Genomic DNA, 27853 nt, shown 5'->3' with positions numbered 1-27853 from the left:
ATGGAAGAGATAAGATTCTTTGATGAGACTTTATTTATTTATTTAATTATTTTTGAGATGGAGTCTCGCTCTGTCACCCAGGCTTGCGTGCAGTGGTGCAATCTCGGCTCACTGCAACCTCTGACTCCTGGGTTGAAGTGATTCTCCTGCTTTAGCCTCCTGAATAGCTGGGACTACAGGTGTGCATCACCACTTCTGGCTGATTTTTGTATTTTAGCAGAGACGGGGTTTCACCATATTAACCAGGCTGGTCTCGAACTGCTGACCTCATGCAATCCGCCTGCCTCGGGCTCCCAAAGTGTTGGGATTACAGGCCACTGCACCCAGCCACTTAATTTCTTTTAACAAAGACATGAGAATTATGAATACATGGATGAATCATTTCGCCCTTGTATCATTCCTTTTTTTTTGCTCATCACTATACCAACGAGGACCTTCTATCATTCTTAAAATAAAAAAGAAACAGAAATCCCCGCGCAGTACTTCCCAAACGAAAGCGGTAGGTGTCCATCTGTCAGGCTATATTAAACCAGGAAGAGAATTTTCGTTTCAAAATAGTTTCTTCTATTGGCGCTTTCTCCTCGTGAAATATTTACAGGAAACATACATTTAAAATGGAATGAAAGCAGAAACATACAGTAATCCAAGCAAAACTCAACAACGTCCATTCTTTATTTTGCACAAGACGGTCTACATTACCCTTTCCATTAAAAAAAGACTGAAAATCTGGGGCTGAAGTAAAACACCCATGACATGCCAGTTGGAGCTAGGAATGTAGCTTTGTGTCAGCAGGAGACCAAGTGTGAGTGGTGGTTCTGGCTTGCTAAGTGGATACTTGAGCTTTCGTTCCCATTTATGAGCTTCCTAGGTTCATAAAACGGACAGACCAAAGAAGTCTGCCCGTAGTATGTTTATTTTTCAGAGTAGTCTAGCATATGTTTCTCAAGAATGGTCTGCAAATCTCTTGCATCAGAATCACCAGAGAAATTTGTTTAAATAGAGATTAAAGGGATGTATGTCAGATTTACTGATTCAAAATCTCTGGTAGTTGGGAACCCAGGAATCTTCATTTTAAAACTTAAACCAAGTGATTCTTACGCTCAACAAAGTGTGCAGGAATTGGCCCCGTGATCTTGGCTTTTTAATCACACCATGCCTCAATTTCTCCCTTCTGCACAAGAAAACAAGAGTTCCTGGATATCTTGCGAGTTAGTACTCTTCTGCCTAGCCGGATTCAGAGACATAGCCGCTAAGAGGTGACTCGGGGCTCCCCTGAGCTCCCCTCATTCCTGGTGAATTGTAAATTCAATCAGAGAAGAGAGAGAGGAAGAGATTTCCGATACTTAAAGACTACCCTCTGGATCCTAGAGATTTTGCCCGTACAACTGTGTATCAGATTTCAGGGCGCGTTCGGCTAATAATGTTTCCCGCCAGCCGCCGTCGTTCGTCTAGTGACGCAACAAGGCGTACTCTCTGGCCCTTGTCACTCGACTACCAAGATGGCTGCCCCCAAGAGCTGCGCTCTATGGAGCTATTGCGGCCGTGGGTGGTCGCGGGCGATGCGGGGCTGCCAGCTCCTCGGGCTTCGTAGCTCTTGGCCGGGGGCCCCACTAAGTGCTCGGCTCTTGTCCCAAGAGAAGCGGGCAACGGAAACGCACTTCGGGTTTGAGACTGTGCCGGAAGAGGAGAAGGGGGGCAAAGGTGAAAGGGGCGAGAGGGCGGATGGAGGGATCTGACCGTCCACGGTCTGGTTTCTTCTGGCCAGTTAGGGTTGATTTAACATCCAATTAGTTCCAGTGTTGTTGTCTGTGCAGTTCTGATTTCTTTTTTTTCTTTCTTTTTTTTTTTTTTGTGACGGAATTTCGCTTTTGTTGCCCAGGCTGGAGTGCAATGGCGCGATTTTGGCTCAGTGCAACCTGCGGCTCCCGGGTTCAAGCGATTCTCCTGCCTCAGCCTCCCAAGTAGCTGGGATTACAGGCGCCCGCCACCACGCCCGGCTAACTTTTTTGTATTCTTGCCAGAGATGGGGTTTCATGAGGCTGGTTTCGAACTCCTGACGTCAGGTGATTCACCCACCTCGGCCTCCCAAAATGCTGGGATTACAGGCGAGAGCCACCGCGCCAAGCCAGACGCCCCCTTTTTAAAAGCAGAATAATGATGACTAAATCCCATCAACTGAGCATTTGTGATGTGCCAGGCAACGTACAGACATTATTTTCATTTCTCATTTTTTTTTTTTGAGACTGAGTCTGGCTCTGTCGCCCAGGCTGGAGTGCAGTGGCCGGATCTCAGCTCACTGCAAGCTCCGCCTCCCGGGTTTACGCCATTCTCCTGCCTCAGCCTCCGGAGTAGCTGGGACCACAGGCGCCCGCCACCTCGCCCGGCTAGTTTTTTGTATTTTTTAGTAGAGACGGGGTTTCACCGTGTTAGCCAGGATGGTCTCGATCTCCTGACCTTGTGATCCGCCCGTCTCGGCCTCCCAAAGTGCTGGGATTACAGGCTTGAGCCACCGCGCCCGGCTTCATTTCTCATTTTCAACATTCCAGTAATGTGTATTGTTATTACCATATTACACGTAAGGAAATTGAGACTTAAAGGTTAAGCAAGAAGTTGCCCGGTTGGAACATATCTAGTAAGTGGCGGAACCAGTATTCAAACCCAGTTTAATCAGAGTCTGAAGCCCACGTTCTTTATCTCTAGAGAAAAATAGGTTTTTTTGCCTCAGCCTCCCGAGTAGCTGGGATTACAGGCATGCGCCACCATGCCCGACTAATTTTGTATTTTTAGTAGAGACGGGGTTTCTCCATGTTGGTCAGGCTGGTCTCGAACAGGTGATCCAGCCGCCTTGGCCTACCAAAGTGCTGGGATTACAGGCATGAGCCACCACCCCCAGCCTGTTAAGAAAGAAAGAAAGGAAGGAAGGAAGGAGAGAAACTATCTTCTGTGTGCCTCAGCTTCCAAATTTGTCAAGTAGGACTAATAGTAACCCTTCTTCTCCGAGTTCTTGTGAGTATCAGAATACTTGATATATGAAAGCACTTTAAACAGTCCCTGGCACTTAGTAATTGTTCAATAATGTTGAGCAGTTTCTTTTTGTCAGCACTGTGCCACAGGCATAGGAAAGGAAAAGGAGTGTTTTTAAACTCTACTAGTACTATTTATAATGATGAAGGAATTGGCCCATTTTACAGAGATATAAGGTGAGGCTCTGAGAGGTTTCTTTACTGAGTCACCCAGGAAATGCCCACAGTGGAATTTCCCATCCCCTTAAAGTCTACCCACCTCAACCTTGCTAATACATAGCGCTACTTTAACACTTTGAATGTCAAATTCAAATTATTATTTGTTTCAGATGACTGAATGGCCAGAAAGCCAGGACAGTGGTTCATTCATTCCTATTTCCTCAGTGCTTGATGCACATTAGGAGCTTGATAACTGCTTATGGAATGAAATAAGTGGAGCCAAGTACAATAATACCAACCATTTCATTTTATTTTATTTTTTACTTTTAAGACTAGTCAAGTGCAGTAGCAAGCACTTATTAAGGTCCTGAAACTTTCTAAAATACTTCACATTAATTCTTATAAATAAAACTGTAGGATAAGAACTATTAGCCCAGTTTTTTTTCGAGATGGAGTCTCGCTCTATTGCCCAGGCTGGAGTCCAGTGGTTTGATCTTGGCTCACTGCAACCTCCACCTCCCAGGTTCAAGTGATTCTCCTGTCTCAGCCTCTCAAGTAGCTGGGATTATAGGTGTCTGCCACTGGGCCCTGTTTTTGTATTTTTAGTAGAGACGGGGTTTCTTTTTTTTTTTGAGACGGAGTCTTGCTCTGTCGCCCAAGCTGGAGTGCAGTGGCGCCATCTCGGCTCACTGCAAGCTCCGACTCCAGGCTTCACGCCATTCTCCTGCCTCAGCCTCCCGAGTAGCTGGGGCTACAGGCACCCGCCACCACGCCTAGCTACTTTTTTGTATTTTTTTTTCAGTAGAGACAGGGTTTCACCATGTTAGCCAGGATGGTCTCGATCTCCTGACCTCATGATCCACCCGCCTCGGCCTTCCAAAGTGCTGGGATTACAGGCGGGAGCCACCGCGCCCACCATAGCCCAATTTTATAAGTAAATAAAATGTGAGTCCGGGCACAGTAACTCACACCTGTAATCCCAGCACTTTGGAAGGCCGAGGCAGGTGGATCATCTGAGGTCGGGAGTTCCAGACCAGCCTGACTAACATGGAGAAATCCCCGTCTCTACTGAAAATACAAAATTAGCCTGGCATGGTGGTGCATGCCTGTATTCCCAGGTACTTGGGAGGCTGGAGTAGGAGAATCCCTTGAACCTGGGAAGGGGAGGTTTTGGTGAGCCCACATTGTGCCATTGCACTCCAGCCTGGGCAACAACAGCGAAACTCCTCTCAAAGAAAAAAAGAAAGAAAGAAAGAAAAAATGTGAAACAAATACATTAAATCACTTGCCCAAGATTCTGCTAATAAGTGGCAGAGCTGAGATTTGAATTCAGGTGGGTTACTTCCAAAGTGTATGCTCTTACCCAGTAATTAGTAATGATAATAATAATGCCTAACTTCTGTTTTGTGCTTTACAATGTATAATCAACATTTTGTACAGTGGCAAGCAGGGAAGAAGTTAACTGCTGAACTAAATACGAATTCCAGATTGGGGACTGAGATTGCAGTACAGACAGTCCTCGCTTTGCACAGTAATGCATGACTGAAAATGTGCAAGCTGAAGTCATACGCAATGACCTTAATCAATGGGAAAAATTACAATTGTTCTATGACCTTTAAAAATTATCAACCATCAAAAACCCTGTCAGTTATAAATGTATAGTGAAATGAAAAAATGTATACCAAAGTTGATATTTATTTATGGCCAGGTGCGATCTTTCACACCTGTAATTCCAGCACTCTGAGAGGCCGAGGTAGGCAGATCACTTGAAGTCAAGAGTTCAAGACCAGCCTGGCCAGCATGGTGAAACCTCATCTCTACTAAAAATACAAAAAAAAATTAGCCAAGTGTGGTGGCGCACACCTGTAATCACAGCTAATTGGGAGGTTGAGGCAGGCAAATTGCTTGAACCGGGGAGGTGGAGGTTGTAGTGAGCCGAGATTGTGCCACTGCACTCTAGCCTGGGCGACAGAGTGAGACTGTCTCAAAAAAAAGAAAAAAAAAATCTAATAAAAAATTAGAAACCGTGAGAATTAAATTCTTGTTATTTCCTTGTAAAAAATTTCCCAAGAGTAGTTTGAGCACTGTTTGCCACCTTCTTGTCATATGAAATAGCTTTTTTTATGCCTTGGCAAATTGCCATATTTCTTTCTAAGTTTTTATCTACTTCTAATATTTTATCCTTTGTGCTTTCAATGTTATGAAATACCTCCAAGAACTCCTTTAATGTGAAAGTTTTTGCTGGCATCACTTCTTCTGGGACATCTTCAACTTTTTTTGTCACAGCTCCATTTCTTGTATATGTTGGTAAGTTCATTTTCCTGCAGTTCCTCTGACTGTATGTCTAGAGTCTCCAGTGGCAGCAGTGTCAAAATTCCCACAGTCATCTATTTCTCCTATAACTCCACTGACACTCAATTTGAATTTCACTTCCAGCATTATCAGCATTTTCATTTTTGTTGCTCAATTCCCTCTTTCCTTTTTTTTTTTTTTTTTTTTTTTTTTTTGAGACGGAGTCTGGCTCTGTCGCCCAGGCTGGAGTGCAGTGGCCTGGTCTCAGCTCACTGCAAGCTCTGCCTTCTGGGTTTACGCCATTCTCCTGCCTCAGCCTCCCGAGTAGCTGGGACTACAGGCGCCCGCCACCTCGCCCGGCTAGTTTTTTGTATTTTTTAGTAGAGACGGGGTTTCACCGTGTTAGCCAGGATAGTCTCGATCTCCTGACTTAGTGATCCGCCTGTCTCGGCCTCCCAAAGTGCTGGGATTACAGGCTTGAGCCACCATGCCCGGCCTCCCTCTTTCATTTATCCAGTTATGCCACATGGGTTTTTTCACTGAAAGATAAGGAGGCAGTACAAGTACATGCTTTGCTGTCTGTGAACTGAGTAACTGGTGCAGTAACCAGTCACCTAAAGTCTGTGAAAGAAGTGCATGATTGGTTGCTGATCAGCTGTATATCTGTTATTTACATAGTGATTTGTAGACTAAAGAATGTACTTTCTGTAATTACTCACATTTAATATACCATTGTACTTGAATCGTGGTGTTGGGGGACTGGTGTTATTTAGCTAAACCACAGTAACTGAAATTCATGCATATTGGAACATGCAAAGCCAGGACTATTTTTTTTATTTATTTTTGAGACAAGGTCTCACTATGCTGCCCAGGCCGGAGCACAATGGCTATTCACAGGCACAATCATTGCACACTGCAGCCTTGAACTCCTGGGTTCAAGCAGTCCTCTCTCATTAGCTCCCCAAGTAGTTGGCACTCCAGGTGTGTGCCACCATGCCAGCAAGGACTATTTATACTGAGTGAGGTTAGCCTTAGTGTCCCCCAGATACCCCAAAAGACTCTCAAAAGTAAAGAGCAGCCTGGGCGTGCTGGCTCACTCCTGTAATCCCAGCACTTTGGGAGACTGAGGTGGGCGGATCATGAGGTCAGGAGTTTGAGACCAGCTGGCCAACACGGCGAAACCCCATCTGTACTAAAAATAAAAAATTAAGGCCGGGCGCGGTGGCTCACGCCTGTAATCCCAGCACTTTGGGAGGCCGAGATGGGCGGATCACAAGGTCAGGAGATCGAGACCATCCTGGCTAACACGGTGAAACCCCGTCTCTACTAAAAATACAAAAAAAATTAGCCGGGCGCAGTGGCGGGCGCCTGTAGTCCCAGCTACTCAGGAGGCTGAGGCAGGAGAATGGCATGAACCTGGGGGGCGGAGGTTGCAGTGAGCCGAGATCGCGCCACTGCACTCCAGCCTGGGCGACAGAGCGAGACTCCGTCTCAAAAATAAAATAAAATAAAATAAAATAAAATAAAAAATTAGATGGGCATGGTGGCAAGGGCCTGTAATCGCAGCTACGGGAGGCTGAGGCAGGAGAATCACTTGAACCCGGGAGAAGGAGGTTGCAGTCAGCTGAGATTGTGCCACTGTACTCCATCCTGGGCGACAGAGCAAGACTCAGTCCCCCCAAAAAATTTAAAAAAAAAGGAAAGAGTGCACTTGAAAATCCGAAGGTTGAGAATAGACATTGAAGATTGAGTTAAAGGCAGGCTCTGTAGTCTGATTCAGCAGAAGAGTGTCATGTTTTGGATCCTGTGCAGCACATTTCATCTGAGGAACTCAAAGCATCTCCTCTTCATTATCCAATTCAGCCTTCTGGCAGGGAGGTAGGGAGCTGGCACTGATATAGTCATCTTACAGGCAGAGAAACTGAGGTGAAAAACAGGTAACTTTAAGGCCGGGTGCGGTGGCTCACGCCTGTAATCCCAGCACTTTGGGAGTCCGAGGCGGGCAGATCACGAGGTTAGGAGATCAAGACCATCCTGGCTAACACGGTGAAAACCCGTCTCTACTAAAAATACAAAAAATTAGCTGGGCGTGGTGGCAGGTGCCTGTAGTCCCAGCTACTCGGGAGGCTGAGGCAAGAGAATGGCATGAACCCGGAAGGTGGAGCTTGCAGTGAGCCAAGATAGCGCCACTGCACTCCAGCCTGGGTGACAGAGCGAGACTCAGTCTCAAATAAAAAAAAAATTAAAGGGAAACGCTTCTGAGAGTCTTGGATAGTAGACTCTTTCTCTCTTTAGCTATCCCAGATTCCACAGTCTGTGTTGGTCCTATGGAGAAGACTCATGAGAGCCCTCTAAATTGTGACTTAGCCCTGATTCACAGCTTGGCATTTGGCTAGGTATCCACCAAATTGTACCTGAGGTTCTTCTCAGTGATAAGGCAGACATGAGCCAAGGTCTTTCCATCCATTACTCACGCATCTTTCATCTTTATTTTGAAACAGAGTCTCTCTCTGTCGCCCAGGCTGGAATGCAGTGGTCCAATTTCAGCTCACTGTAACCTCTACCTCCCAGGTTCAAGTGATTCTCCTGCCACAGCCACCCGAGTAGCTGGGATTACAGATGTGCGCCACCATGCCCTGCTAATTTTTGTGTTTTTTTTTTTTTTTTTTGAGACGGAGTCTCGCTCTGTAGCCCAGGCTGGAGTGCAGTGGCCGGATCTCAGCTCACTGCAAGCTCCGCCTCCCGGGTTCACGCCATTCTCCGGCCTCAGCCTCCCGAGTAGCTGGGACTACAGGCGCCCGCCACCTCGCCCGGCTATTTTTTGTATTTCTTAATAGAGACGGGGTTTCACCGTGTTAGCCAGGATGGTCTCGATCTCCTGACCTCGTGATCCGCCCATCTCGGCCTCCCAAAGTGCTGGGATTACAGGCTTGAGCCACCGCGCCCGGCCTAATTTTTGTGTTTTTACTAGAGACAGGGTTTTGCCATGTTGGCCAGGCTGGTCTTGAACTCCTGTCCTCAAGTGAATCGCCCCCCTCGGCCTCCCAAAGTGCTGGGATTCCAGGCAAGAGCCACCGTGCTCTGTATGCATCTTTCTAATGGATCTTGTCTTTTATTATAATAACCATGAGAAAAATTCCGATTTCTCCCACCCTATCCTTTAAGAAACAGAAACATCTTATTTAGTACCAAGTATATGTATGGCATTATTACAAAGTAGTAGTCCTAAGTAATGATAATTAAGACAGCAGAAAAGAGGTTGATTTCTCCCATGAAATACATTTAAGCCTCTTATTAAAGAGGTAATGTGATGCCATCCATGACTTAGGAGCAGCAGCAGGGAGCAGGCTGCAGAGAGGACCAGGGCAGACATGCCCAAGTCGAAGAACCACACCACACACAACCAGTCCTGAAAATGGCACAGAAATGGTATCAAGAAACCCCGATCACAAAGATATGAATCCCTTTTTTTTTTTTTTTTTTGAGGTGGAGTCTCGCTCTGTTGCCCAGGCTGGAGTGCAATGGCGCGGTCGTGGCTCACTGCAACCTTCGCCTCCCGGCTTCAACCAGTTCTCCTGCCTCAGCCTCCCTAGTAGCTGGGATTATAGGTGCCCACCACCACGCCCGGCTAATTTTTGTATTTTTAGTAGAGGCGAGATTTCACTATGTTGGCCAGTCTGGTCTTGAACCATTGACCTCACGATGCGCCCACCTCAGCCTCCCAAAATGCTGGGATTACAGGCGTGAGCCTCCGTGCCCGGCTAGATAAGAATCTCTTAAGGAGGTGGACCCCAAGTTCCTGAGGAACATGAGCTTTGCCAAGAAGCACGACAAGAAGGACCTAAAAAAGATGCAGGCCAACAGTGCCGAGGCCATGAGTGCACGTGCCGAGGCTATCAAGGCCCTTGTAAAGCTCAAGGAGGTTAAGCCCAAGATCCCAAAGGGTGTCAGCCGCAAGCTTGATCCACTTGCTTACATTGCCCACCCCTAGCTTGGGAAGTGTGCTTGTGCCTGCATTGCCAAGGGGGTCAGGCTGTCTCGGTCAAAGGCCAAGGCCAAAGATCAAACCAAGGCCCAGGCTGCAGCTCCAGCCTCAGTTCCAGCTTAGGCTCCCAAAGGTGCCCAGACCCCTACAAAGGCTTCAGAATAGATATCTGTCTGCCAACGTGAGGACAGAAGGACTGGTGCGATCCCCCTGGACTGCCGTCTGCATGGGGCTGGGGTCCTCCTGTGCTATTTGTACAAATAAATCTGAGGCAGGAAAAATAAATAAATCAATAAAGTAATGTTAAGGTGTTGATTTGGGCATCAAGCATTACGACTTAGTTTCACCTTGCAAAGACAGGTCGTTTCAGGGGAAAAAAGCTTCCTCCTTTTTTGTTAAGAATTTTTCTAAGTGAATACTGTTAATAGCACTATTGTGTGTGTTTCTCCCATGTCAGTCTATCAGGTGTTTGAAAGTGTGGCTAAGAAGTATGATGTGATGAATGATATGATGAGTCTTGGTATCCATCGTGTTTGGAAGGATTTGCTGCTCTGGAAGATGCGCCCACTTCCTGGGACCCAGCTGCTTGATGTTGCTGGAGGCACAGGTAATGTCGAGTTTGGCCCTACCATTGAGCATGTTTTACAGAAATTTGTAATCTCGGCTCACTGCAGCTTCTGCCTCCCAAGTTCAAGCAATTCTTTGCTTCAGCTTCCTGTAGTGAGCTAGCTCACCTAACACTAGGCTGAAGATGTAATTGAAAATCAGCATATTTATAGCTTCTAAGAAAGGCATGCACTTATCTTTTTGACTGAATATCATTCAAAAACGTAGAATGACAGTTTTGTGCCTGTCATGTTTTTGTAATCTCGGCGCACTGCAACCTCTGCCTCCTGAGTTCAAGCAATTCTCTGCCTCAGCCTCCTGAGTAGCTGGGATTACAGACATGCACCACCACGCCTGGCTAATTTTTGTATTGTTAGTAGAGACAGGGTTCCACCATCTTGGTCAGACTGGTCTTGAACTCCTGACCTCGTGATACATGTGCCTTGGCCTCCCAAAGTGCTGGGATTAAAGGTGTGAGCAACTGTGCCTAGCTGCCTGTTACATTTCTAAAATACACAGATTAGCTTTTCCTCTCTTTTTCCCTTTTCCTCTTTTTTAGGGGATGGGGGAAGCCTTTTATTACTTTATATAAGTTTTCGAGGCTGCCTTTTCTGCTTGATTTGCTGTCACATCGGATATCAAAAGTTTGTTTGTGCATGGTCCTTTGTTACTTCCTGTACACTGAGCATTTGGAGAGAAAAATATCATGGTTTTACACAATGCATCTTGGTGATGTCATTGTACATGTTAAATTACATTAGAGACTGGACGTGGTGGCTCACACCTATAATCCTAGCACTTTGGGAGGCTGGGGCAGGCAGATCACCTGAGGTTAGGAGTTCAAGACCAGTCTGGCCAACATGATGAAACCCTGTCTCTACTAAAAATACAAAAATTTGTCGGGCGATAGCCGGACGCAGTGGCTCACACCTGTAATCTCAGCACTTTGGGAGCTCGAGGCGGTTGGATCATGAGGTCAAGAGATCGAGACGATCCTGGCCAACATGGTAAAACCCCGTCTCTACTAAAAATACAAAAATTGGCCAGGCATGGTGGCGCACACCTGTAATCCCAGCTACTCAGGAGTCTGAGGCAGGAGAATTGTTTTAACTTGGGAGGTGGAGGTTGCAGTGAGCTGGGATCGTGCTACTGCACTCTAGCCTGGGAACAGAATGAGCCTCTGTCTCAGACCAAAAAAAAAAAAAAAAAGATATAAAAAATGACTGGAGAATACCTAATTGGTTAGACATATGGGAGAAACAAGGATATATTTCTTGAAAATAGTGTAAGAAAAACAAAGGCAAGGAAACAACTTTTTTTTTTTTTTTTTTGAGACGGAGTCTCGCGCTGTCACCCAGGCTGGAGTGCAGTGGCCGGATCTCAGCTCACTGCAAGCTCCGCCTCCTGGGTTCACGCCATTCTCCTGCCTCCGCCTCCCGAGTAGCTGGGACTACAGGCGTCCGCCACCTCGGCCGGCTAGTTTTTTGTATTTTTTAGTAGAGACGGGGTTTCACCGTGTTAACCAGGATGGTCTCGATCTCCTGACCTCGTGATCCGCCCGTCTCGGCCTCCCAAAGTGCTGGGATTACAGGCTTGAGCCACCGCGCCCGGCCTGGAAACAACTTTTTTTTTTTGGAAATGGTCTCGCACCTTTGCCCAGGCTGGAGTGTGGTGGCGTCATCTCAGCTTACTGCAACCTCCACCCTCCAGGGCTCAAGTAATCTTCCCATCTCAGCCTCCCAAATAGCTAGGAATACAGGCATGTGTCCCACACCTGGCTAATTTTTGTAATTTTTTCCATAGAGACTGGGTTTCACCATGTTACCGAGGCTGGTCTCAAAACTCTGGGCTCAAGCAATCTGCCTACCTGAGCCTCCTGAAGCCTGAAGTGCTGGGGATCACAGGCATGAACCACCGAGCCCAGCCAGAAACAGCATTATAAGAAAGGAAATATAGGGCCAGGCACAATGGCCCATGCCTGTAATCCCAGCACTTTGGGAGGCCGAGGCAGGTAGATCACCTGACAGGTCAAGAGTTCAAGACCCACCTGACCAACATGATGAAACCCTATCTCTACTAAAAATACAAAATTAGCCAGGTTCGGTGGCACATGCCTGTGATCCCAGCTACTTGGGAGGCTGAGGCAGGAGAATCACTTGAACCTGGGAGGCAGAGGTTGCGGTGAGCTGAGATGGTGCCATTGCACTCCAGCCTGGGCAACAAGAGCAGAAACTCCGTCTCAAAAAAAGAAAGAAAGAAAGAAAGAAAATATAGAAAAGAGGCCGGGCGTGGTGGCTCAAGCCTGTAATCCCAGCACTTTGGGAGGCCAAGACGGGCGGATCACAAGGTCAGGAGATCGAGACCATCCTGGCTAACATGGGGAAACCCCGTCTCTACTGAAAAATACAAAAAACTAGCCGGGCAAGGTGGTGGGCGCCTGTAGTCCCAGCTACTTGGGAGGCTGAGGCAGGAGAATGGCATAAACCCGGGAGGCGGAGCTTGCAGTGAGCTGAGATCCGGCCACTGCACTCCAGCCTGGGCGGCAGAGCGGGACTCCGTCTCAAAAAAAAAAAAAAAAAAAAAAAAAAAGAAAATATAGAAAAGAGAGAAAACAGAAAGGAAATAGGATTCTAGAAAGCACTGGATTTGTCCTGAACAATATTTACTAGGTCACGGTATTATAAACACTTGATTTTCAGTTTTTATTTTAGTTAATTTTTTTTTTTTTGAGACAGAGTTTTGTTTTGTCACCCAGGCTGGAGTGCAATGGCGCTATCTCAGCTCACTGCAACCTCCGTTTCCCAAGTTCATGCAATTCTCCTGCCCTAGCCTCCCGAGTAGCTGGGATTACAGGCGCCTGCCATCACGCCTGGCTAATTTTTGTATTTTTAGTAGAGACGAGGTTTCGCCATGTTGGCCAGGCTGGTCTCAGGCTCCTGACCTCAGGTGATCCACCAGTCAGTCTCAGCCTCCCAAAGTGCTGAGATTGCAGGCATAAGCCTGGCCCAATTTTTTCAATTAAAAAAAAAAGTTAGTGTTGAAATGAGTTCACACACTCAGCTATGATTGTGCCTCTGCACTCCAGCCAGGGTGATGGAGTGAGACCCTGTCTCTAACAAAAAGAAGAAAGGACTTGGCTTTCAAAAACCACACTGAGTCCAGTTAGCTAACACAGGTACTCCGGTGCCTCTGTTACCCCTTTGGGTTTTAGGAAATGCTGTTTCTTCCTTTTTTGTTTTTGTTTTAGTCTGCATCTTTCCTCCTGTTGGCTTCCCACAGGTGACATTGCATTCCGGTTCCTTAATTATGTTCAGTCCCAGCATCAGAGTAAACAGAAGAGGCAGTTAAGGGCCCAACAAAATTTATCCTGGGAAGAAATTGCCAAAAAGTACCAGAATGAAGAAGATTCCTTGGGCGGGTCTCGTGTCGTGGTGTGTGACATCAACAAGGAGATGCTAAAGGTTGGAAAGCAGAAAGCCTTGGCTCAAGGATACAGAGCTGGTGAGTCCGGCAGAAGGCAGACACGGGAAGTGTTCGTATCTTTATAGAATAAGGTGGAGTGTGTAAAATATTGAAATGCTTTATCTTTTGGCTTTCAGAAACTTACAGATGGGCAAGCTGAAGATGATTTGCCTGGCTGAATCTAGTTTGTATGCTGTTATATGCATTATTCATGCATAGCAGCCCATTGAGTGAGCTTACCCAGCCCTATGTGACTGGGATCACTAGATACCAAATAAGTCAAGAATCTTACCCAGGTCACACAACTTCTCAGTGGCACATCCCAAATTGGAGTTGAATCTTTGGATCTCAGCTCTCAGACCCTGAGACAGAAGTTTTGCTGTAATTTCCCAGCAGCTTCAGGGTGACCTCATTGTATCATTCCCATTCTTGAACCATTCCATTCTCCTGTCCATGCTAGGATAGTTTGATTGCTGTGCAACTGGACCTCTCATCTCCTGTAAAGAAAGAACTTTTGGCTGGGCCCATGGCTCATGCCCATTATCTCAGAACTTTGGGAGGCCAAGATGGGAGAATTACTTGAGCCCAAGAGTTCCAGGCTACAGTGAGCTGTGATTGCACCTCTGTACCCCAGTCTGAGTGACACAGCGAGACCCTGTCTCTAAAGAAATTTAAAAAATTAAAAAAGAAATAACTTGCCCTTCAGCCACAAGGAGTGCAGTTAGCTAGCAGCCTCCACCTGTTAGCACCATCAGTGTCTGCTTCAGCTTCCAAGGGAGGCCAGGCTCTTTTGTGGCAGCCCCCAGCCAATGACTGAACACTGTGGGACTAGTAGGGCCTGGATATTTTCCAGGCAGGACTCTTTAACAGCCAGCCTTTGTTCCAGAGGTCCCTATTGGGTAGGCTGAGGCTTTGTCAGATCTGCATTAAGGTCTAAAGGCTTTTCTTGCTCAGTCTTTCTTCCTCTCCCTTTGTCTTCTCTGTGTTTCCCCTGCCACACACAAAAAAACTATTACACTCCATGGTCCATCTCAGCATCTGTTTCTCAGAGGACCCAAATGATACACTCAAAGAAACACTTGTGAACAGTACTCCTCAAACTTCCCTACCATGGTAAATACGAACAGCAGATAGGGAAATGACTGCGTGCATATCTCTGTGAGACTACTGCAAGCTCAAAATGGATGATTTGTGTACTAGCTTAAAACTGTAAATTTTGGCAGCAAGGTGGCTCATGCCTGTAATCCCAGCATTTTGGAAGGCTGAGGCTGAAGGATCGCTTGAAGCCAGGAGTTCAAGACCAGCCTAGGCAACATAGTGAGGCTCTGTCTCTACAAAAAATTTAAGTTAGCCAAGTGTGGTGGTACACACCTGTAGTAGCAGCTACTTGAGAGGCTGAAGCAGGAGGATCACTTGAGCCCATGAGGTCGAGATGGCAGTGAGCCATGATCATGCCACTGCACTCCAGCCTGGGCAACAGAGTGAGACCCTGTCTCAAAAAAAGCAAATTTAGCCAGGCGTGGTGGCTCATGCCTATAATCCCAGCACTTTGGGAGGCTGAGGGGGTCGGATCACCTGAGATCCAGAGTTCGAGACCAGCCTGACCAATATGGAGAAACCCTGTCTCTACTAAAAATACAAAATTAGCTGGGTGTGGTGGCACATGCCTGTAATTCCAGCTATTTGGGAAGCTGAGGCAGGAGAATCGCTTGAACCTGGAAGGCGAAGGTTGTGGTGAGCGAGATCGTGCCATTGTACTCCAGCCTGGGCAACAAGAGAGAAACTCCATCCTGGCAACTGCACCTTGTTGGCCCAGTTTTGTTTTGTTTTTTCTGAGACAAGAGTCTCGCCCTGTTGCCCAGGATGGCGTACAGTGGCATGATTTCGGGTCACTATAACCTCTGCCTCCCGGGTTCAAGCAATTCTTGTGCCTCAGCCTCCCGAGTAGCTGGGATTACAGCTGCATATCACCACAGCCAGCAATTTTTTTGTATTTTAAGTAGAGATGGGGTTTCACTATGTTGGCCAGGCTGGTCCCGAACTCTTGGCTTCCTGTGATCCTCCTACCCCTGCCTCCCAAAGTGTTGGGATTACAGGCGTGAGCCACCACACCCGGCCCAGCTTTTCAGAGCCGCTGCTCTGCCCTCTTCCATGCTGGCCAGGGACCACAGATGGCCACTGTAAGGGGCAGTGGTATACAACAAAGAACGTCCCTCAGGTCAGCATCAGCATTTCTCTCCTTCTCCTCCCCCACCATGAGTGTCTATGTGTCTGTGGTTATTTTAGCTCAAATCTTCCTCCTCTTCCTCCTCCCACCCCCAGAAGGAGCTGCCTAGACGAACTGCAGCCCACTTGGCCCCCAAGCTGAAGGGCTCCTTTGTTGACCATCAATACTGGTCAGAAGGCAGACAGTCACTAGTGTTTTTAGACAAAGGCACTATGTTTCCTTACTCCTACTGACAAACATGTTTCCCTACTCTCTGGTACTCAGCCATAAAGAATGGAAAACAAGGATATTGAAATGATAGGCAGTGTTCCATTTCTGGAATCATCTCTTCCATTGCATAGCCTGCCCTTTGAGCTCTCCTAAGCACCAAGACAAATGCATCTGCGTAGGAATTATTAAGTGCCCCATAGTACAGTTTTATCTTTCCTCCTTGTTTTGTCAATCTCCAATAATCATACCTTTACAAAAACATCATGAAAAGTAGAAACTAAGTAGGAGGACCCTAGAAATTATTTAATAAATGTGATAGTTAATGTGTGGTTGGGCGCGGTGGCTTACGCCTGTAATCCCAACCCTTTGGGAGGCGGAGGCAGGGAGATCTCCTGAGGTCAAAAGTTCGAGACCAGCCTGGCCAAAGTGGTGAAATCCCGTCTCTACTAAAATACAAAAATTAGCCAGGCATGGTGGTGCACTCCTGTAATCCCAGCTACTCAGGAGGCTGAGGCATGAGAATCTCTTGAACCCAGGAGGTAGATGTTGCAGTGAGCTAAGATCACACCACTGCACTCCAGACTGAGTGACAGAGCAAGGCTCTGTCTCAAAAAAAAAAAGTTAATGTGTCACTTAACTACTTTTTTAAATGTATAGCATGGTTATATGTTTTATTTATATTTTTTATGTAGCACTTTCCTTCCCACATGGAAGACCTTAGGGACAGGAGCTTTAAAATATATATATATTTGGCTGGGTGCCGTGGCTCACACCTGTTATCCCAGCACTTTGGGAGGCCGTGGTGGATGGATCACGTGAGGTCAGGAGTTTGAGAACAGCCTGGCCAACATGGTGAAACCCTGTCTCTACTAAAAAAAAAAAAAAAAAAAAATTAGGCAGGTGGGTAGCTAGGATTATAGATGTATGCCACCACACTTGGCTAATTTTTGTATTTTTAGTGGAGATAGGGTTTAGCCATGTTGGCCAGGCTACTCTCAAACTCTTGGCCTCAAGTGGTCTGCCCTCCTTGGCCTCCCAAAGTGCTGGGATTACAGGCGTGGGTTATCACGCCTGGCTTGAAAAAGTGTTAAGAAGAAAGTAAATATTAACCGTAATTCAAACATTCGGAGATACCCCTCAATATGGTGATGTTTCCTTCCTTTTTCCTAATCATTCCCTTTTTATTGTTTTTGTTTTTGTTTTTTTGAGACGGAGTCTCGCTCTGTCGCCCAGGCTGGAGTGCAGTGGCGCGATCTCGGCTCACTGCAAGCTCCGCCTCCTGGGTTTACGCCATTCTCCTGCCTCAGCCTCCTGAGTAGCTGGGACTACAGGCGCCCGCCACCGCGCCCGGCTAATTTTTTGTATTTTTAGTAGAGACGGGGTTTCACCGTGGTCTCGATCTCCTGACCTTGTGATCCGCCCGCCTCGGCCTCCCAAAGTGCTGGGATTACAGGCGTGAGCCACCGCGCCCGGCCATCATTCCCTTTTTATAAAGTTGAGAGCATCCTATATATACCATTTATTTATTTTATTTTATTTTATTTCATTTTATTTTATTTATTTTTTTTGAGACAGAGTCCTGCTATGTCGCCCAGGCTAGAGTGCAGTGGTGCGATCTTGGCTCACGGCAACCTCCGCCTCCCGGTTCAAGCGATTCCCCTGCCTCAGCCTCCTAAGTAGCTGGGATTACAGGCGCCCTCCACCATACCTAGCTAATTTTTGTATTTTCAGTGGAGACGGGGTTTCACTGTCTTGGCCAGGCTGGTTTCGAACTCCTGACCTCATGATCCACCTACCTCGACCTCCCAAAGTGCTGGGATTACGGGCATGAGCCACCGCCCCTGGCCTACAAATTAGTAATCCTACTTTAATTTACTATTATGTCAAAAGATTTTTCCATGTCGTTAGAAATTCCTTGAAATCATTATTTTTTATGCTATTCTTTCATATGGATGTTTCATGATTCACATAACCAATTCACATAACCAATAACCAATTGGTAACTCTTTTTTTCCCCAGTGTTTTGCATGTATCACAACTTTGTGACGTTCTTATTTGTAATTTTTGCATGGATTTATTCATTTACTGACTACATAACCTTAGTCAACTGTTTAAACTCTAATAACTACTTCATACTACGAGGTGATATACCGTAGCTGTTGAAAACATAGGCTCTGGATTCCAGTCCATCTGTTTGACCTTGGGCAAGCAACCTTCCTCTTTTTGCTTTTTATTTTTTCGAGATATGGTCTTGCTGTGTTACCCAGGCTGGTATTGAACTCCTGAGCTCAAGCTCTCCTCCCGCCTCAGCCTCCTGAGTCTCTGGGATTACAGGCGCATGCCACTATGCTCAGCTCAGACTTTAGCCTTTCTGATGTTCACTTTGCTGACCTGAAACAGGAGGATAATGGTAGTATCTCTCTCACAGAGTTGGTATGAGGATGTACTAAGATAATCTAGATGTACGTAAAATAACACAGACCCTGCCACTTGATAAGGGCCCTCTAAGCAGTAGTTGTGATGTGATGTCAATGTCCTTTCCCTAAAAATCAAATCACTGGGTCAAAAGGTATACTTTTTTTTTTTTTTTTTTTGAGATGGAGTCTCATCTGTCACCCAGGCTGGAGTACAGTGGCACGATCTCAGCTCACTGCAACCTCCACCTCCCGGATTCAAGCAATTCTCCTGCCTCAGCCTTCCCAGTAGCTGGGACTATAGGTGCATGCCACCACGTCCGGCTAACTTTTTGTATTTTTAGTAGAGACGGGGTTTCACCATGTTTTGATCTCCTGACCTCGTGATCCGGCCACCTCGGCTTCCCAAAGTGCTGGGATTACAGGCATGAGCCACCGCACCTGGCCAGATATACTTATTTATTTATTTATTTTTTCTTTTTTTGAGACGGAGTCTCACTGTGTCACCTAGGTTGGAGTGTGGTGGCATAATCTCAGCTTACTGCATCCTCCACCTCCTGGGTTCAAGCAATTCTCCTGCCTCAGCCTCCGGATTAGCTGGGATTACAGGCATGCGCCACCAAGCCCAGATAATTTTTTTGTATTTTTAGTAGACACGGGGTTTCACCATATTGGCCAGGCTGGTCTCGAACTCCTGACCTTGCAATCCACCCGCCTTGGCCTCCCAAAGTGCTAGAATTACAGGCGTGAGCCACCACGCCCAGCCCTTACTTATTTTTAAGGCCCTTGTTAGATGCTGCTAATTTGCTTTCCAGAAAGGTTATTTTCATTTACCTTCCTCTATAGAGTCTTCTTTTTGTATTTTACGTCTAATTTGCTGTAGGTTGTGTAATGTTAAAGTCCAATCAAGATCCTTGGGGGACACAGCCACCCTGATAGGGGCCTCTGGTGATCTCTGAATTCATGACCTGGCCTCAGACCTGGACATGCTGTTGCTCTGTGATTCCAATAAAACCAGTAAAACTATGCTAAATTCTGTACTTAGAGTAACTCAGTTAATACTTTTAGTAACCCTATAAAGTAGGCACTAGTTTTTTTTTTTTTTTTTTTTTTGAGACGGAGTCTCACTCTCTCCCCCTTGCTGGAGTGCAGTGGCCAGATCTCAGCTCACTGCAAGCTCCGCCTCCTGGGTTCAGGCCATTCTCCTGCCTCAGCCTCCCGAGTAGCTGGGACTACAGGCGCCCGCCACCTCGCCCGGCTAGTTTTTTTTGTATTTTTTAGTAGAGACGGGGTTTCACTGTGTTAGCCAGGATGGTCTCGATCTCCTGACCTCGTGATCCACCCGTCTCGGCCTCCCAAAGTGCTGGGATTACAGGCTTGAGCCACCGCGCCCGGCCGGCACTAGTTTTTAACTCCATTTTACAGATGAGGAAACTGAGACAAAGTAGTTTATTCAAGAATACACAGGCCAGGCACAGTGGCTCACATCTGTCATTCCAGCACTTTGGGAGGCCGAGGCAGGAGGATTGCTTGAGCCCAGGAGTTTGAGGATGCAGTGAGCTGTGATTGTGCCACTGTACTCCAACCTGGGTGAGAAAGCAAGACCTCTCATGTCTAAAAAATAATAATAATAACTGATTAAAAATATAAAAGGAAAAATATGAATATATAAGGAATATGGTGAAGCTGGTATTAGAATCCAGGCAGCCTAACCCCCAGGACCTGGGCTTTCAAGCACAGTGCTCTACATGAAATGAATTCACTGGGTGTGGGAAAAACAGCTACCCACACTGAGACCTGGAACTCATTTTCTCTTCCAGGACTTGCATGGGTATTAGGAGACGCTGAAGAGCTGCCCTTCGATGATGACAAGTTTGATATTTACACCATTGCCTTTGGGATCCGGAATGTCACACACATTGATCAGGTATGAATGGCTGCATCCTCAGCTTGTATGACTCTCAGGAAATTACCTCAGTTGTAGAGCTACAGTGAGTGAGGAAAGAAGAGTTTTATTTTTTGAGATGGGGTGTTGCTATTTTGCCCAGGCTGGTCTCAAACTCCTGGGCTCAAGCAGTCCTTCCACATCTGCTTCCCAAGTAGCTGGGATTACAGGCACCCACCACCACCCCCAGGGAGAGATTTTTTTTTTTTTTTTGATCTTAAAAAAAATAATGTTTAAGGGCTCGGCGCTTGAGTGGAATGCCTGTTTGAAGTTTAGGGTCCTCAATCCTTTAAGTTGACAAATTTTCTAGTCACAAAATTGAAAAAGACTAAAACCACAGAACTGATCTCCATAGAAGTCTGTCTTACTTGGATTGGTAGTCACATCTTTGGGATTTGGTCTTGCTCTGGCCTTTGTGTGTTTCCTCATACTTGTGAAGCTGCTTGACCCTGTGAATTTGCAGAAGATCAGGGACATTTCAGAGGCTGACAAAGACAAAGGCCCTCAAACACTGTTTTGACAAAAGATAGCTGGATTCATGGCTTTTCTGCTGGAAGAGGGGAGCATTCCTTAATCTGATGGAGCTCCTCTTTGTTCCTACCTTATTTTTTATTTTTATTTTTTGTAGAGATGGGGTTTCGCCATGTTGCCCAGGTTGATATCGAACTCCTGAGCTCAAGTGATCCTCTCATCTCAGCCTCCCAAAATGCTGGGATTACAGGCTTGAGCCACCATGCCTGGCCTTTATTCCTACTTTAACATTCTGTTCAAAACACTTGAAGACCATGTGCAAGGCAAAGAGTTTCATTTTGGTAACATAGTCTCTGGTTGCGTGGGTCCTCTGGTTAAGTGGTAAGTTCTTTATGGAGTTTTATCAGCTTGGTTTGCATCACCATTCCTATGTCAGTAGCCAGTTTATTATTTCGTTGAATTAAAACTTTTTTTTTTTTTTGAGACACGGTCTTGCTCTGTTGCCAGGCTGGAGTGCAGTGGCGTGATCTTGGCTCACTGCAACCTCTGTCTCCCGGGTTCAAGCGATTCTCCTGCCTCAGCCTCCCGGGTAGCTAGGACTACAGGCATGTGCCACCATGCCCAGCTGATTTTTGTATTTTTCAGTAGAGAGGGGGTTTCACTGTGTTGGCCAGAATGGTCTCCATCTCTTGATCTCGTGATCCCTCCGCCTCAGCCTCCCAAAGTGCTGGGATTATAGGCGTAAGCCACTGCGCCTGGGGAAATAAATTTTTTTAATAGGTTCAAAGTTCAAAAAGTACAAAAGGGTATATGTGACAATCTCCCTCGCATCCTTGCCTCCTCTTGCATTCAGTGCTTCTCCCTTCAGACAGTCACCAGCTTCTTGTGTATCTTTGCCAAGATGTTTTGTGAATTGGTTATGATTCACATGACCAATAACTAATTGATATTTCTTTTTTTCCTATGTTTTTCATATAGCACAACTTTGTGACATCCTTATTTGTAATTTTTTGTATGGATTCATTGATTTGTTTACTGAGTAACCTTAGACAAGTGTTTACAATGTTTTGTGCCAAGGTGTACTATTTTATTTCTTTCTTCTTTTTTTTTTTGAAACGGACTCTTACTCTGTCACCCAGGCTGGAGTGTGATAGTGCGATCTCGGCTCACTGCAGCCAGGTGAGTTCAACCTCAACTGGTCTTGAACTCTTTGGAGGCCTCCAGGCTGGCCTCCCAACTCTTTGTGAGGCTGAGGTGGGCGGATCACGAGGTCAGGAGATCAAGACCATTCTGGCCAACATGGTGAACCCCGTCTCTACTAAAAATACAAAAATTAGCTAGGTGTGGCAGCGTGAACCTGTAGTTCCAGCTACTTGGGAGGCTGAGGCAGGAAAATCCCTTGAACCCAGGAGGCGAAGGCTGCAGTGAGCTGAGATCACACCACTGCACTCCAGCCTGGATGACAGAGTGAGACTCCATCTCAAAAATAGATAGATAGATAGATAGATAGATAGATAGATAGATAGATGACAGAGTGAGACTCCATCTCAAAAATAGATAGATAGATAGATAGATAGATAGATAGATAGATAGATAGATAGATAGATAGAAAGATAGATAGAATAAAAGTAAAAAAGTATTTCTTGGAGATTTTTGCTTGTAAGTACATGAAGAGCACTGGCTCTTTTAAAAATAGTTGAATAGAGGCCAGGTGTGGTGGCTCACCTGTAATCCCAGCACTTTGGGAGGCCAAGGCGGGTGGATCATGAGGTCAGGAGTTTGAGACCAGCCTGACCAACATGGTGAAACCCCGTCTCTACTAAAAATACAGAAATTAGCCGGGTGTGGTAGTACACGCCTATAGTCCCAGATACTTGGGAGGCTGAGGGAGGAGAATCACTTGAACCCGGGAGGCAGAGGTTGTAGTGAGTTGAGATCGCACCATTGCACTCCAGCCTGGGTGACAGAGCAAAACTCCGTCTCCAAAGAAAAAAAAAAAAAACTTAAATAGATTCCATTTATATTGATATTTCATAATTTAGTCTCTTATTAAAATTGTTAAAGATGCTTTTAATATTGTGCTATTCAAACACTATTTTTTGACAACTGTTTGAACAGCAAATTTAAACATGACTTCATTTCACAAAATAGAATGTACCAGGCATAGTGGCTCACACCTGTAATCCCAGCACTTTGGGAGGCCAAGGCGGGCGGATCATTTGAGGTCAGGAGTTTGAGACCAGCCTGGCCAACATGGCGAAACCCTGTCTGTACTACAAATACAAAAATTAGCCAGGCATGGTGGCGGGCACCTATAATCCCAGCTACTTGGGAGGCTGAGACAGGAGAATTGCTTGAACCTGGGAGGCAGAGGTTGCAGTGATCCGAGATTGTGCCACTGCACTCCAGCCTGGGCGACAGAACAAGACTCAGTCTCAAAAAAAAAAAAAAAAAAAAATAGAATGCATCCCAATGAATTGAGCAGAAGACATTGGCTTTATAGACACAGAAAGACTGAAGAAAGCTGAAAAGCAAAGAACAAAGAGTGCAGGTTGCAGTGAGCTGAGATCACGCCACTGCACTCCAGCCTGGATGGCAGAGTGAGACTTTGTCTCAAAATAAATAAATAAATAACGGATAGGGCCACTTGTGGTGGCTCTTGCCTATAATCCCAGCACTTTGGGAGGCTGAGGTAAAAGGATTACCTGAGCCCAGGAGTCAGAGACCAGCCTGGGCTTCATAGTGAGACCCCATTTCAATCAATCAATCAGTCAATCAATAACTGATTGACCAGGTTCAGTGGCACATGCCTGTAGTCCCAGCTACATGGGAGGCTGATGCAGGAGGACTATTTGAGCCCAGGAGTTCAAGGCCGTAGTGTACTATGATCACACCTGAGAATAGCCACTGAACTCCAAGCTGGGCAACATAACAGTGAGACCCTGTCTCTAAAAAATAAAAATAAAAAACAAATTAGTTTATATCAGGCTACTTCAGGCTACCTTTTTTTGTGTAAGGATTAAAGCAGAAGGAGCTTCATTATCATGTGATTTATAAATTTAAACAGGAGCCCTGGTGCGGTGGCTCACGCCTGCAATCCCAGCACTTTGGGAGGCCGAGGTGGGCAGATCACGAGGTCAGGAGATCGAGACCATCCTGGCTAACATGGTGAAACCCCGTTTCTACTAAAAACAAAAAAATTAGCCGGGAGTGGTGGCACGCGCCTGTAGTCCCAGCTACCCAGGAGGCTGAGGCAGGAGAATCGCTTGAACCAAGGAGGTGGAGGTTGCAATGACCCGAGATCGTGCTGCTGCACTCCAGCCTGGGCGACAGAGCAAGACTCTGTCTCAAAAAAAAAAAAAATTTTTAAACAGGAGTGTTGGAGAAATTGACTGCATCTCTTTCTCCTGATCTCTCAGGTCAGCTGACAACTTAGTTTGGGTTTGGTGACGTGGAACTATGGAGTCACAAGTTGGGTGACTCCATCTTGATGCTTAGTCTGGTCTGTTGGAACCTAGTGCAGAAACAGTCCAAAACGATGGCTTCCTATACTTTTTATTTAAAAGTGAATAACCGGTCAGGCACAGTGGCTCACACCTGTAATCTTAGCACCTTGTGAGGCTGAGGTGGGTGGATCACTTCAGGCCAGGAGTTTGAGACTGGCCTGGCCAACATGGTGAAACCCTGTCTCTACTAAAAATACAAAATTAGTTGGGCATGGTGGTGCATGCCTGTAATCCCAGCTACTTGAGAGTCTGAGGCAAGAGAATCGCTTGAACCTGGGAGGTGGAGTTTGCAGTGAGCCGAGATTGTGCCGTTGCACTACAGCCTGGGCAACAAGAGCGAAACTCCATCTCAAAAAAACAAACAAATAGGCTGGGCGCGGTGGCTCATGCCTGTAATCCCAGCACTTTGGGAGGCTGAGGCGGGAGGGCCACCTGAGGTTGGGAGTTCGAGACCAGCCTGACCAACATGGAGAAATGCTGTCTCAGGCCGGGCGCGGTGGCTCAAGCCTATAATCCCAGCACTTTGGGAGGCCAAGGCGGGCGGATCATGAGGTCAGGAGATCGAGACCATCCTGGCTAACACGGTGAAACCCCGTCTCCACTAAAAATACCAAAAGAAATTAGCCGGGTGTGGTGGTGGGTGCCTGTAGTCCCAGCTACTCTGGAGGCTGAGGCAGGAGAATAGCGTGAATCCGGGAGGCGGAGCTTGCAGTGAGCCGAGATCGCGCCACTGCACTCCAGCCTGGGCGACAGAGCGAGACTCCATCTCAAAAAAAAAAAAAAGAAACCCTGTCTCTACTAAAAATACAAAATTAGCCAGGCGTGGTGGCACACACCTGTAATCCTAGCTACTTGGGAGGCTGAGGCAGAAAAATCACTTCAACCCAGGAGGCGGAGGTTGTGGTGAGCCGAGATTGTGCCATTGCCCTCCAGCCTGGGCAACAAGAGCAAAACTCCATCTCAAAAACAAACAAACAAAAACTTAGTGGGGCGTGGTGGCAGGCACCTGTAGTTCAGCTACTTGGGAAGCTGAGGCTGGAGAATCACTTGAACCTGGGAGGCAGAGGTTGCAGTGAGCTGAGATCACACCACTGCACTCCAGTCTGGGCAACAAAGCAAGACTCCATCGCAAAAAAAATAATAAATAAAAGTGAATAACCCACATACATGTCATTTCCATAGTAGAAGCATTTCTGTAAGATAGATTCCTTGAAGTAAAATTGCTTTATCAGAGAGGATATCCATTGTGATTTTGATAGGTAACTCTAAACTTACCCTTCATGCAGTTGTACCAATCTGTAGTCAGTTTAGATTACCCCAACTAACTTTGTCTAGTCACTGACAGCAGAATGCCTATAGCATTTGGGATACGTAGGGTTATTGCTGCTGCTACAGCTTCCCAAGTGAAAATAAACAAGAGGTTTGTGGGCCGGGCGAGGTGGCTCAAGCCTGTAATCCCAGCACTTTGGGAGGCCGAGACGGGCGGATCACGAGGTCAGGAGATCGAGACCATTCTGGCTAACACAGTGAAACCCCGTCTCTACTAAAAATACAAAAACTTAGCCGGGCGAGGTGGCAGGCGCCTGTAGTCCCAGCTACTCGGGAGGCTGAGGCAGGAGAATGGCGTGAACCCGGGAGGCGGAGCTTGCAGTGAGCTGAGATCCGGCCACTGCACTCCAGCCTGGGTGACAGAGCGAGACTCCGTCTCAAAAAAAAAAAAAAACAAAAACAAAAAAAAAACAAGAGGTTTGTGGGCCATGATAACTTTTGTAATGCCTACAGAAGCTAAAGCTGTCTTGGCCTCATGGAATTGAATGAGGTCTACTGAGGAGTGTGTCCTGTTGTTCCTTGTCTTGCTCAGGCACTCCAGGAAGCCCATCGGGTGCTGAAACCAGGAGGACGGTTTCTCTGTCTGGAATTTAGCCAAGTGAACAATCCCCTCATATCCAGGTTGGCATTGTTAATAGGGCTTTATCTTCATTGTATAGCCAAGGTTTCCTACCCTGAAATGGACTGAGAATAGCCAGTAAGCTATAAGCATGAACTTTGTAGTTCAGAGTACCAGAGGTCAGCCAGTTCTGAATTATAGTACCTAGGCCACAAGAGTCTCAAACCAGATCCAAGTTGGCTTACATATGTGTATTAAGAAATTGACTTAGAAGCCCCTATTTAAAAATTAGGAAATGGTTGGTCCAATGGTAGTGGGTTATCAGAACTTATTAGTGGCACTAATGTTGCTGTTCTATGCCCCACTGCTAAATTTGACTGACTTAAAAAAAAATCAGGAAATTTGGGCCAAGTGCAGTGGCTCATGCTTGTAATCTCAGCACTTTGGGAGGCTGAGGCGGGAGGATCACTTGAGGCCAGAATTTCAAGACCAGCCTGGGCAACACAGTGAGACCCTATCTCTAAAAAAAAAAATTTAATCAGGAAATTTTACATAAAAATCTGAATTTCCAGCTTCACTTGAGAAATCAGATACATGGCAGCCCTGGGTAGGCCCATATCCCCACATGCCACAGGGAGGGCTGAGTAGTAACTGTCTCTTCTCCTCTTTATCGTACTTCCTAACTGTACCTGTCAGCACTTCTACTGGTCTTGTACCTGACCCACTTAATTCAGGTTCTTGCTTGATGCCTGTAGGCATTTGAGTTTGTGACCCCAGGTTTAGTCCTTCTTTCTTCTTATCTAGGGAAGAAGTGAGGGGCATGTTCTAATCTTCATCTTTTACCTTTTTGTTTGCTTAGGCTTTATGATCTATATAGCTTCCAGGTCATCCCTGTCCTGGGAGAGGTCATCGCTGGAGACTGGAAGTCCTATCAGTACCTTGTAGAGAGTATCCGAAGGTTTCCGTCTCAGGTATGAAACTTCTATAGCTTTAAACAAAGGCCCTACAGTGAAATCCAGGCTACTCTGGCTGTATCATCTTTCCTTGTGTTTTAGGAAGAGTTCAAAGAGATGATAGAAGATGCAGGCTTTCACAAGGTGACCTATGAAAGTCTAACATCAGGCATTGTGGCCATTCATTCTGGCTTCAAACTTTAATTCCTTTCCTGTCATGGAGCATGAACCAGTCACATCCTGTTGAAAGCCTGGAACTGAAGGATAATCTGGCAAATGAGACAGCAGGAGACCATCTCCTCTTAAGGATACGTGCCATGGACTCATGTTTGAATCGAACAGTCTTAAAGTGGAAGAACAAATTCTTGTCACTTTTTTACAGCTTTCTTTGGAGCTGCTTCAGTCCGTCTCCCAGAGGCATTTGGTCTGTATTTTTGCTCGACTGCTAATTTCTCTTGGCTGTAGGGTGTGTGGTTAAGGTACAACCAGCACTAAAGCTCAGTTTTGAAGTGAGTGTATTCATAGCTTCCCTGCTGGTGCTGCCTTCCAGAGGGATAATAGATCATTTGAACCCAATGACAATTTTTCACCAGAAAACTTAATTGTACCTGAATCAATCTTTCAGCCTAGGACTAAGTCTAGGCCCAGGTCAGAGTACTAATGATCATGAGAATTGTGTGCTGAACCAGTAAACGAGTTTACCTTTTGATGG

General features: G+C 46.2%; 1 protein-coding gene and 1 pseudogene across 5 annotated transcripts; both read left to right on the top strand.

Annotated features, from left to right (window-relative positions):
* The first annotated feature begins 1482 nt into the window (after window positions 1–1482).
* Window positions 1483–27853, top strand: COQ5 (coenzyme Q5, methyltransferase). 5 transcript variants are annotated; one of them, XM_074008063.1, is made up of 8 exons: window positions 1483–1701; window positions 5399–5489; window positions 9917–10066; window positions 13345–13566; window positions 20199–20305; window positions 26162–26250; window positions 27048–27159; window positions 27244–27853. In XM_074008063.1, exons 3-8 carry the CDS (start codon window positions 9958–9960, stop codon window positions 27343–27345), a joined length of 741 nt encoding a protein of 246 aa, XP_073864164.1. In that variant the 5' UTR covers window positions 1483–1701; window positions 5399–5489; window positions 9917–9957; the 3' UTR covers window positions 27346–27853. The 5 variants fall into 5 exon arrangements, 4 of the variants coding, with proteins under 4 accessions (XP_073864164.1, XP_005572461.1, XP_073864165.1 ...); XM_005572404.5 differs by lacking the exon at window positions 5399–5489; XM_074008064.1 differs by lacking the exon at window positions 13345–13566.
* Window positions 8697–9766, top strand: LOC102143249 (large ribosomal subunit protein eL29-like; annotated as a pseudogene).

The sequence above is a fragment of the Macaca fascicularis genome, chromosome 11 (genome assembly GCF_037993035.2).
Source record: "Macaca fascicularis isolate 582-1 chromosome 11, T2T-MFA8v1.1".
NCBI lineage: Eukaryota > Metazoa > Chordata > Mammalia > Primates > Cercopithecidae > Macaca > Macaca fascicularis.
This window is presented reverse-complemented; position numbering and strand designations above follow the sequence as displayed.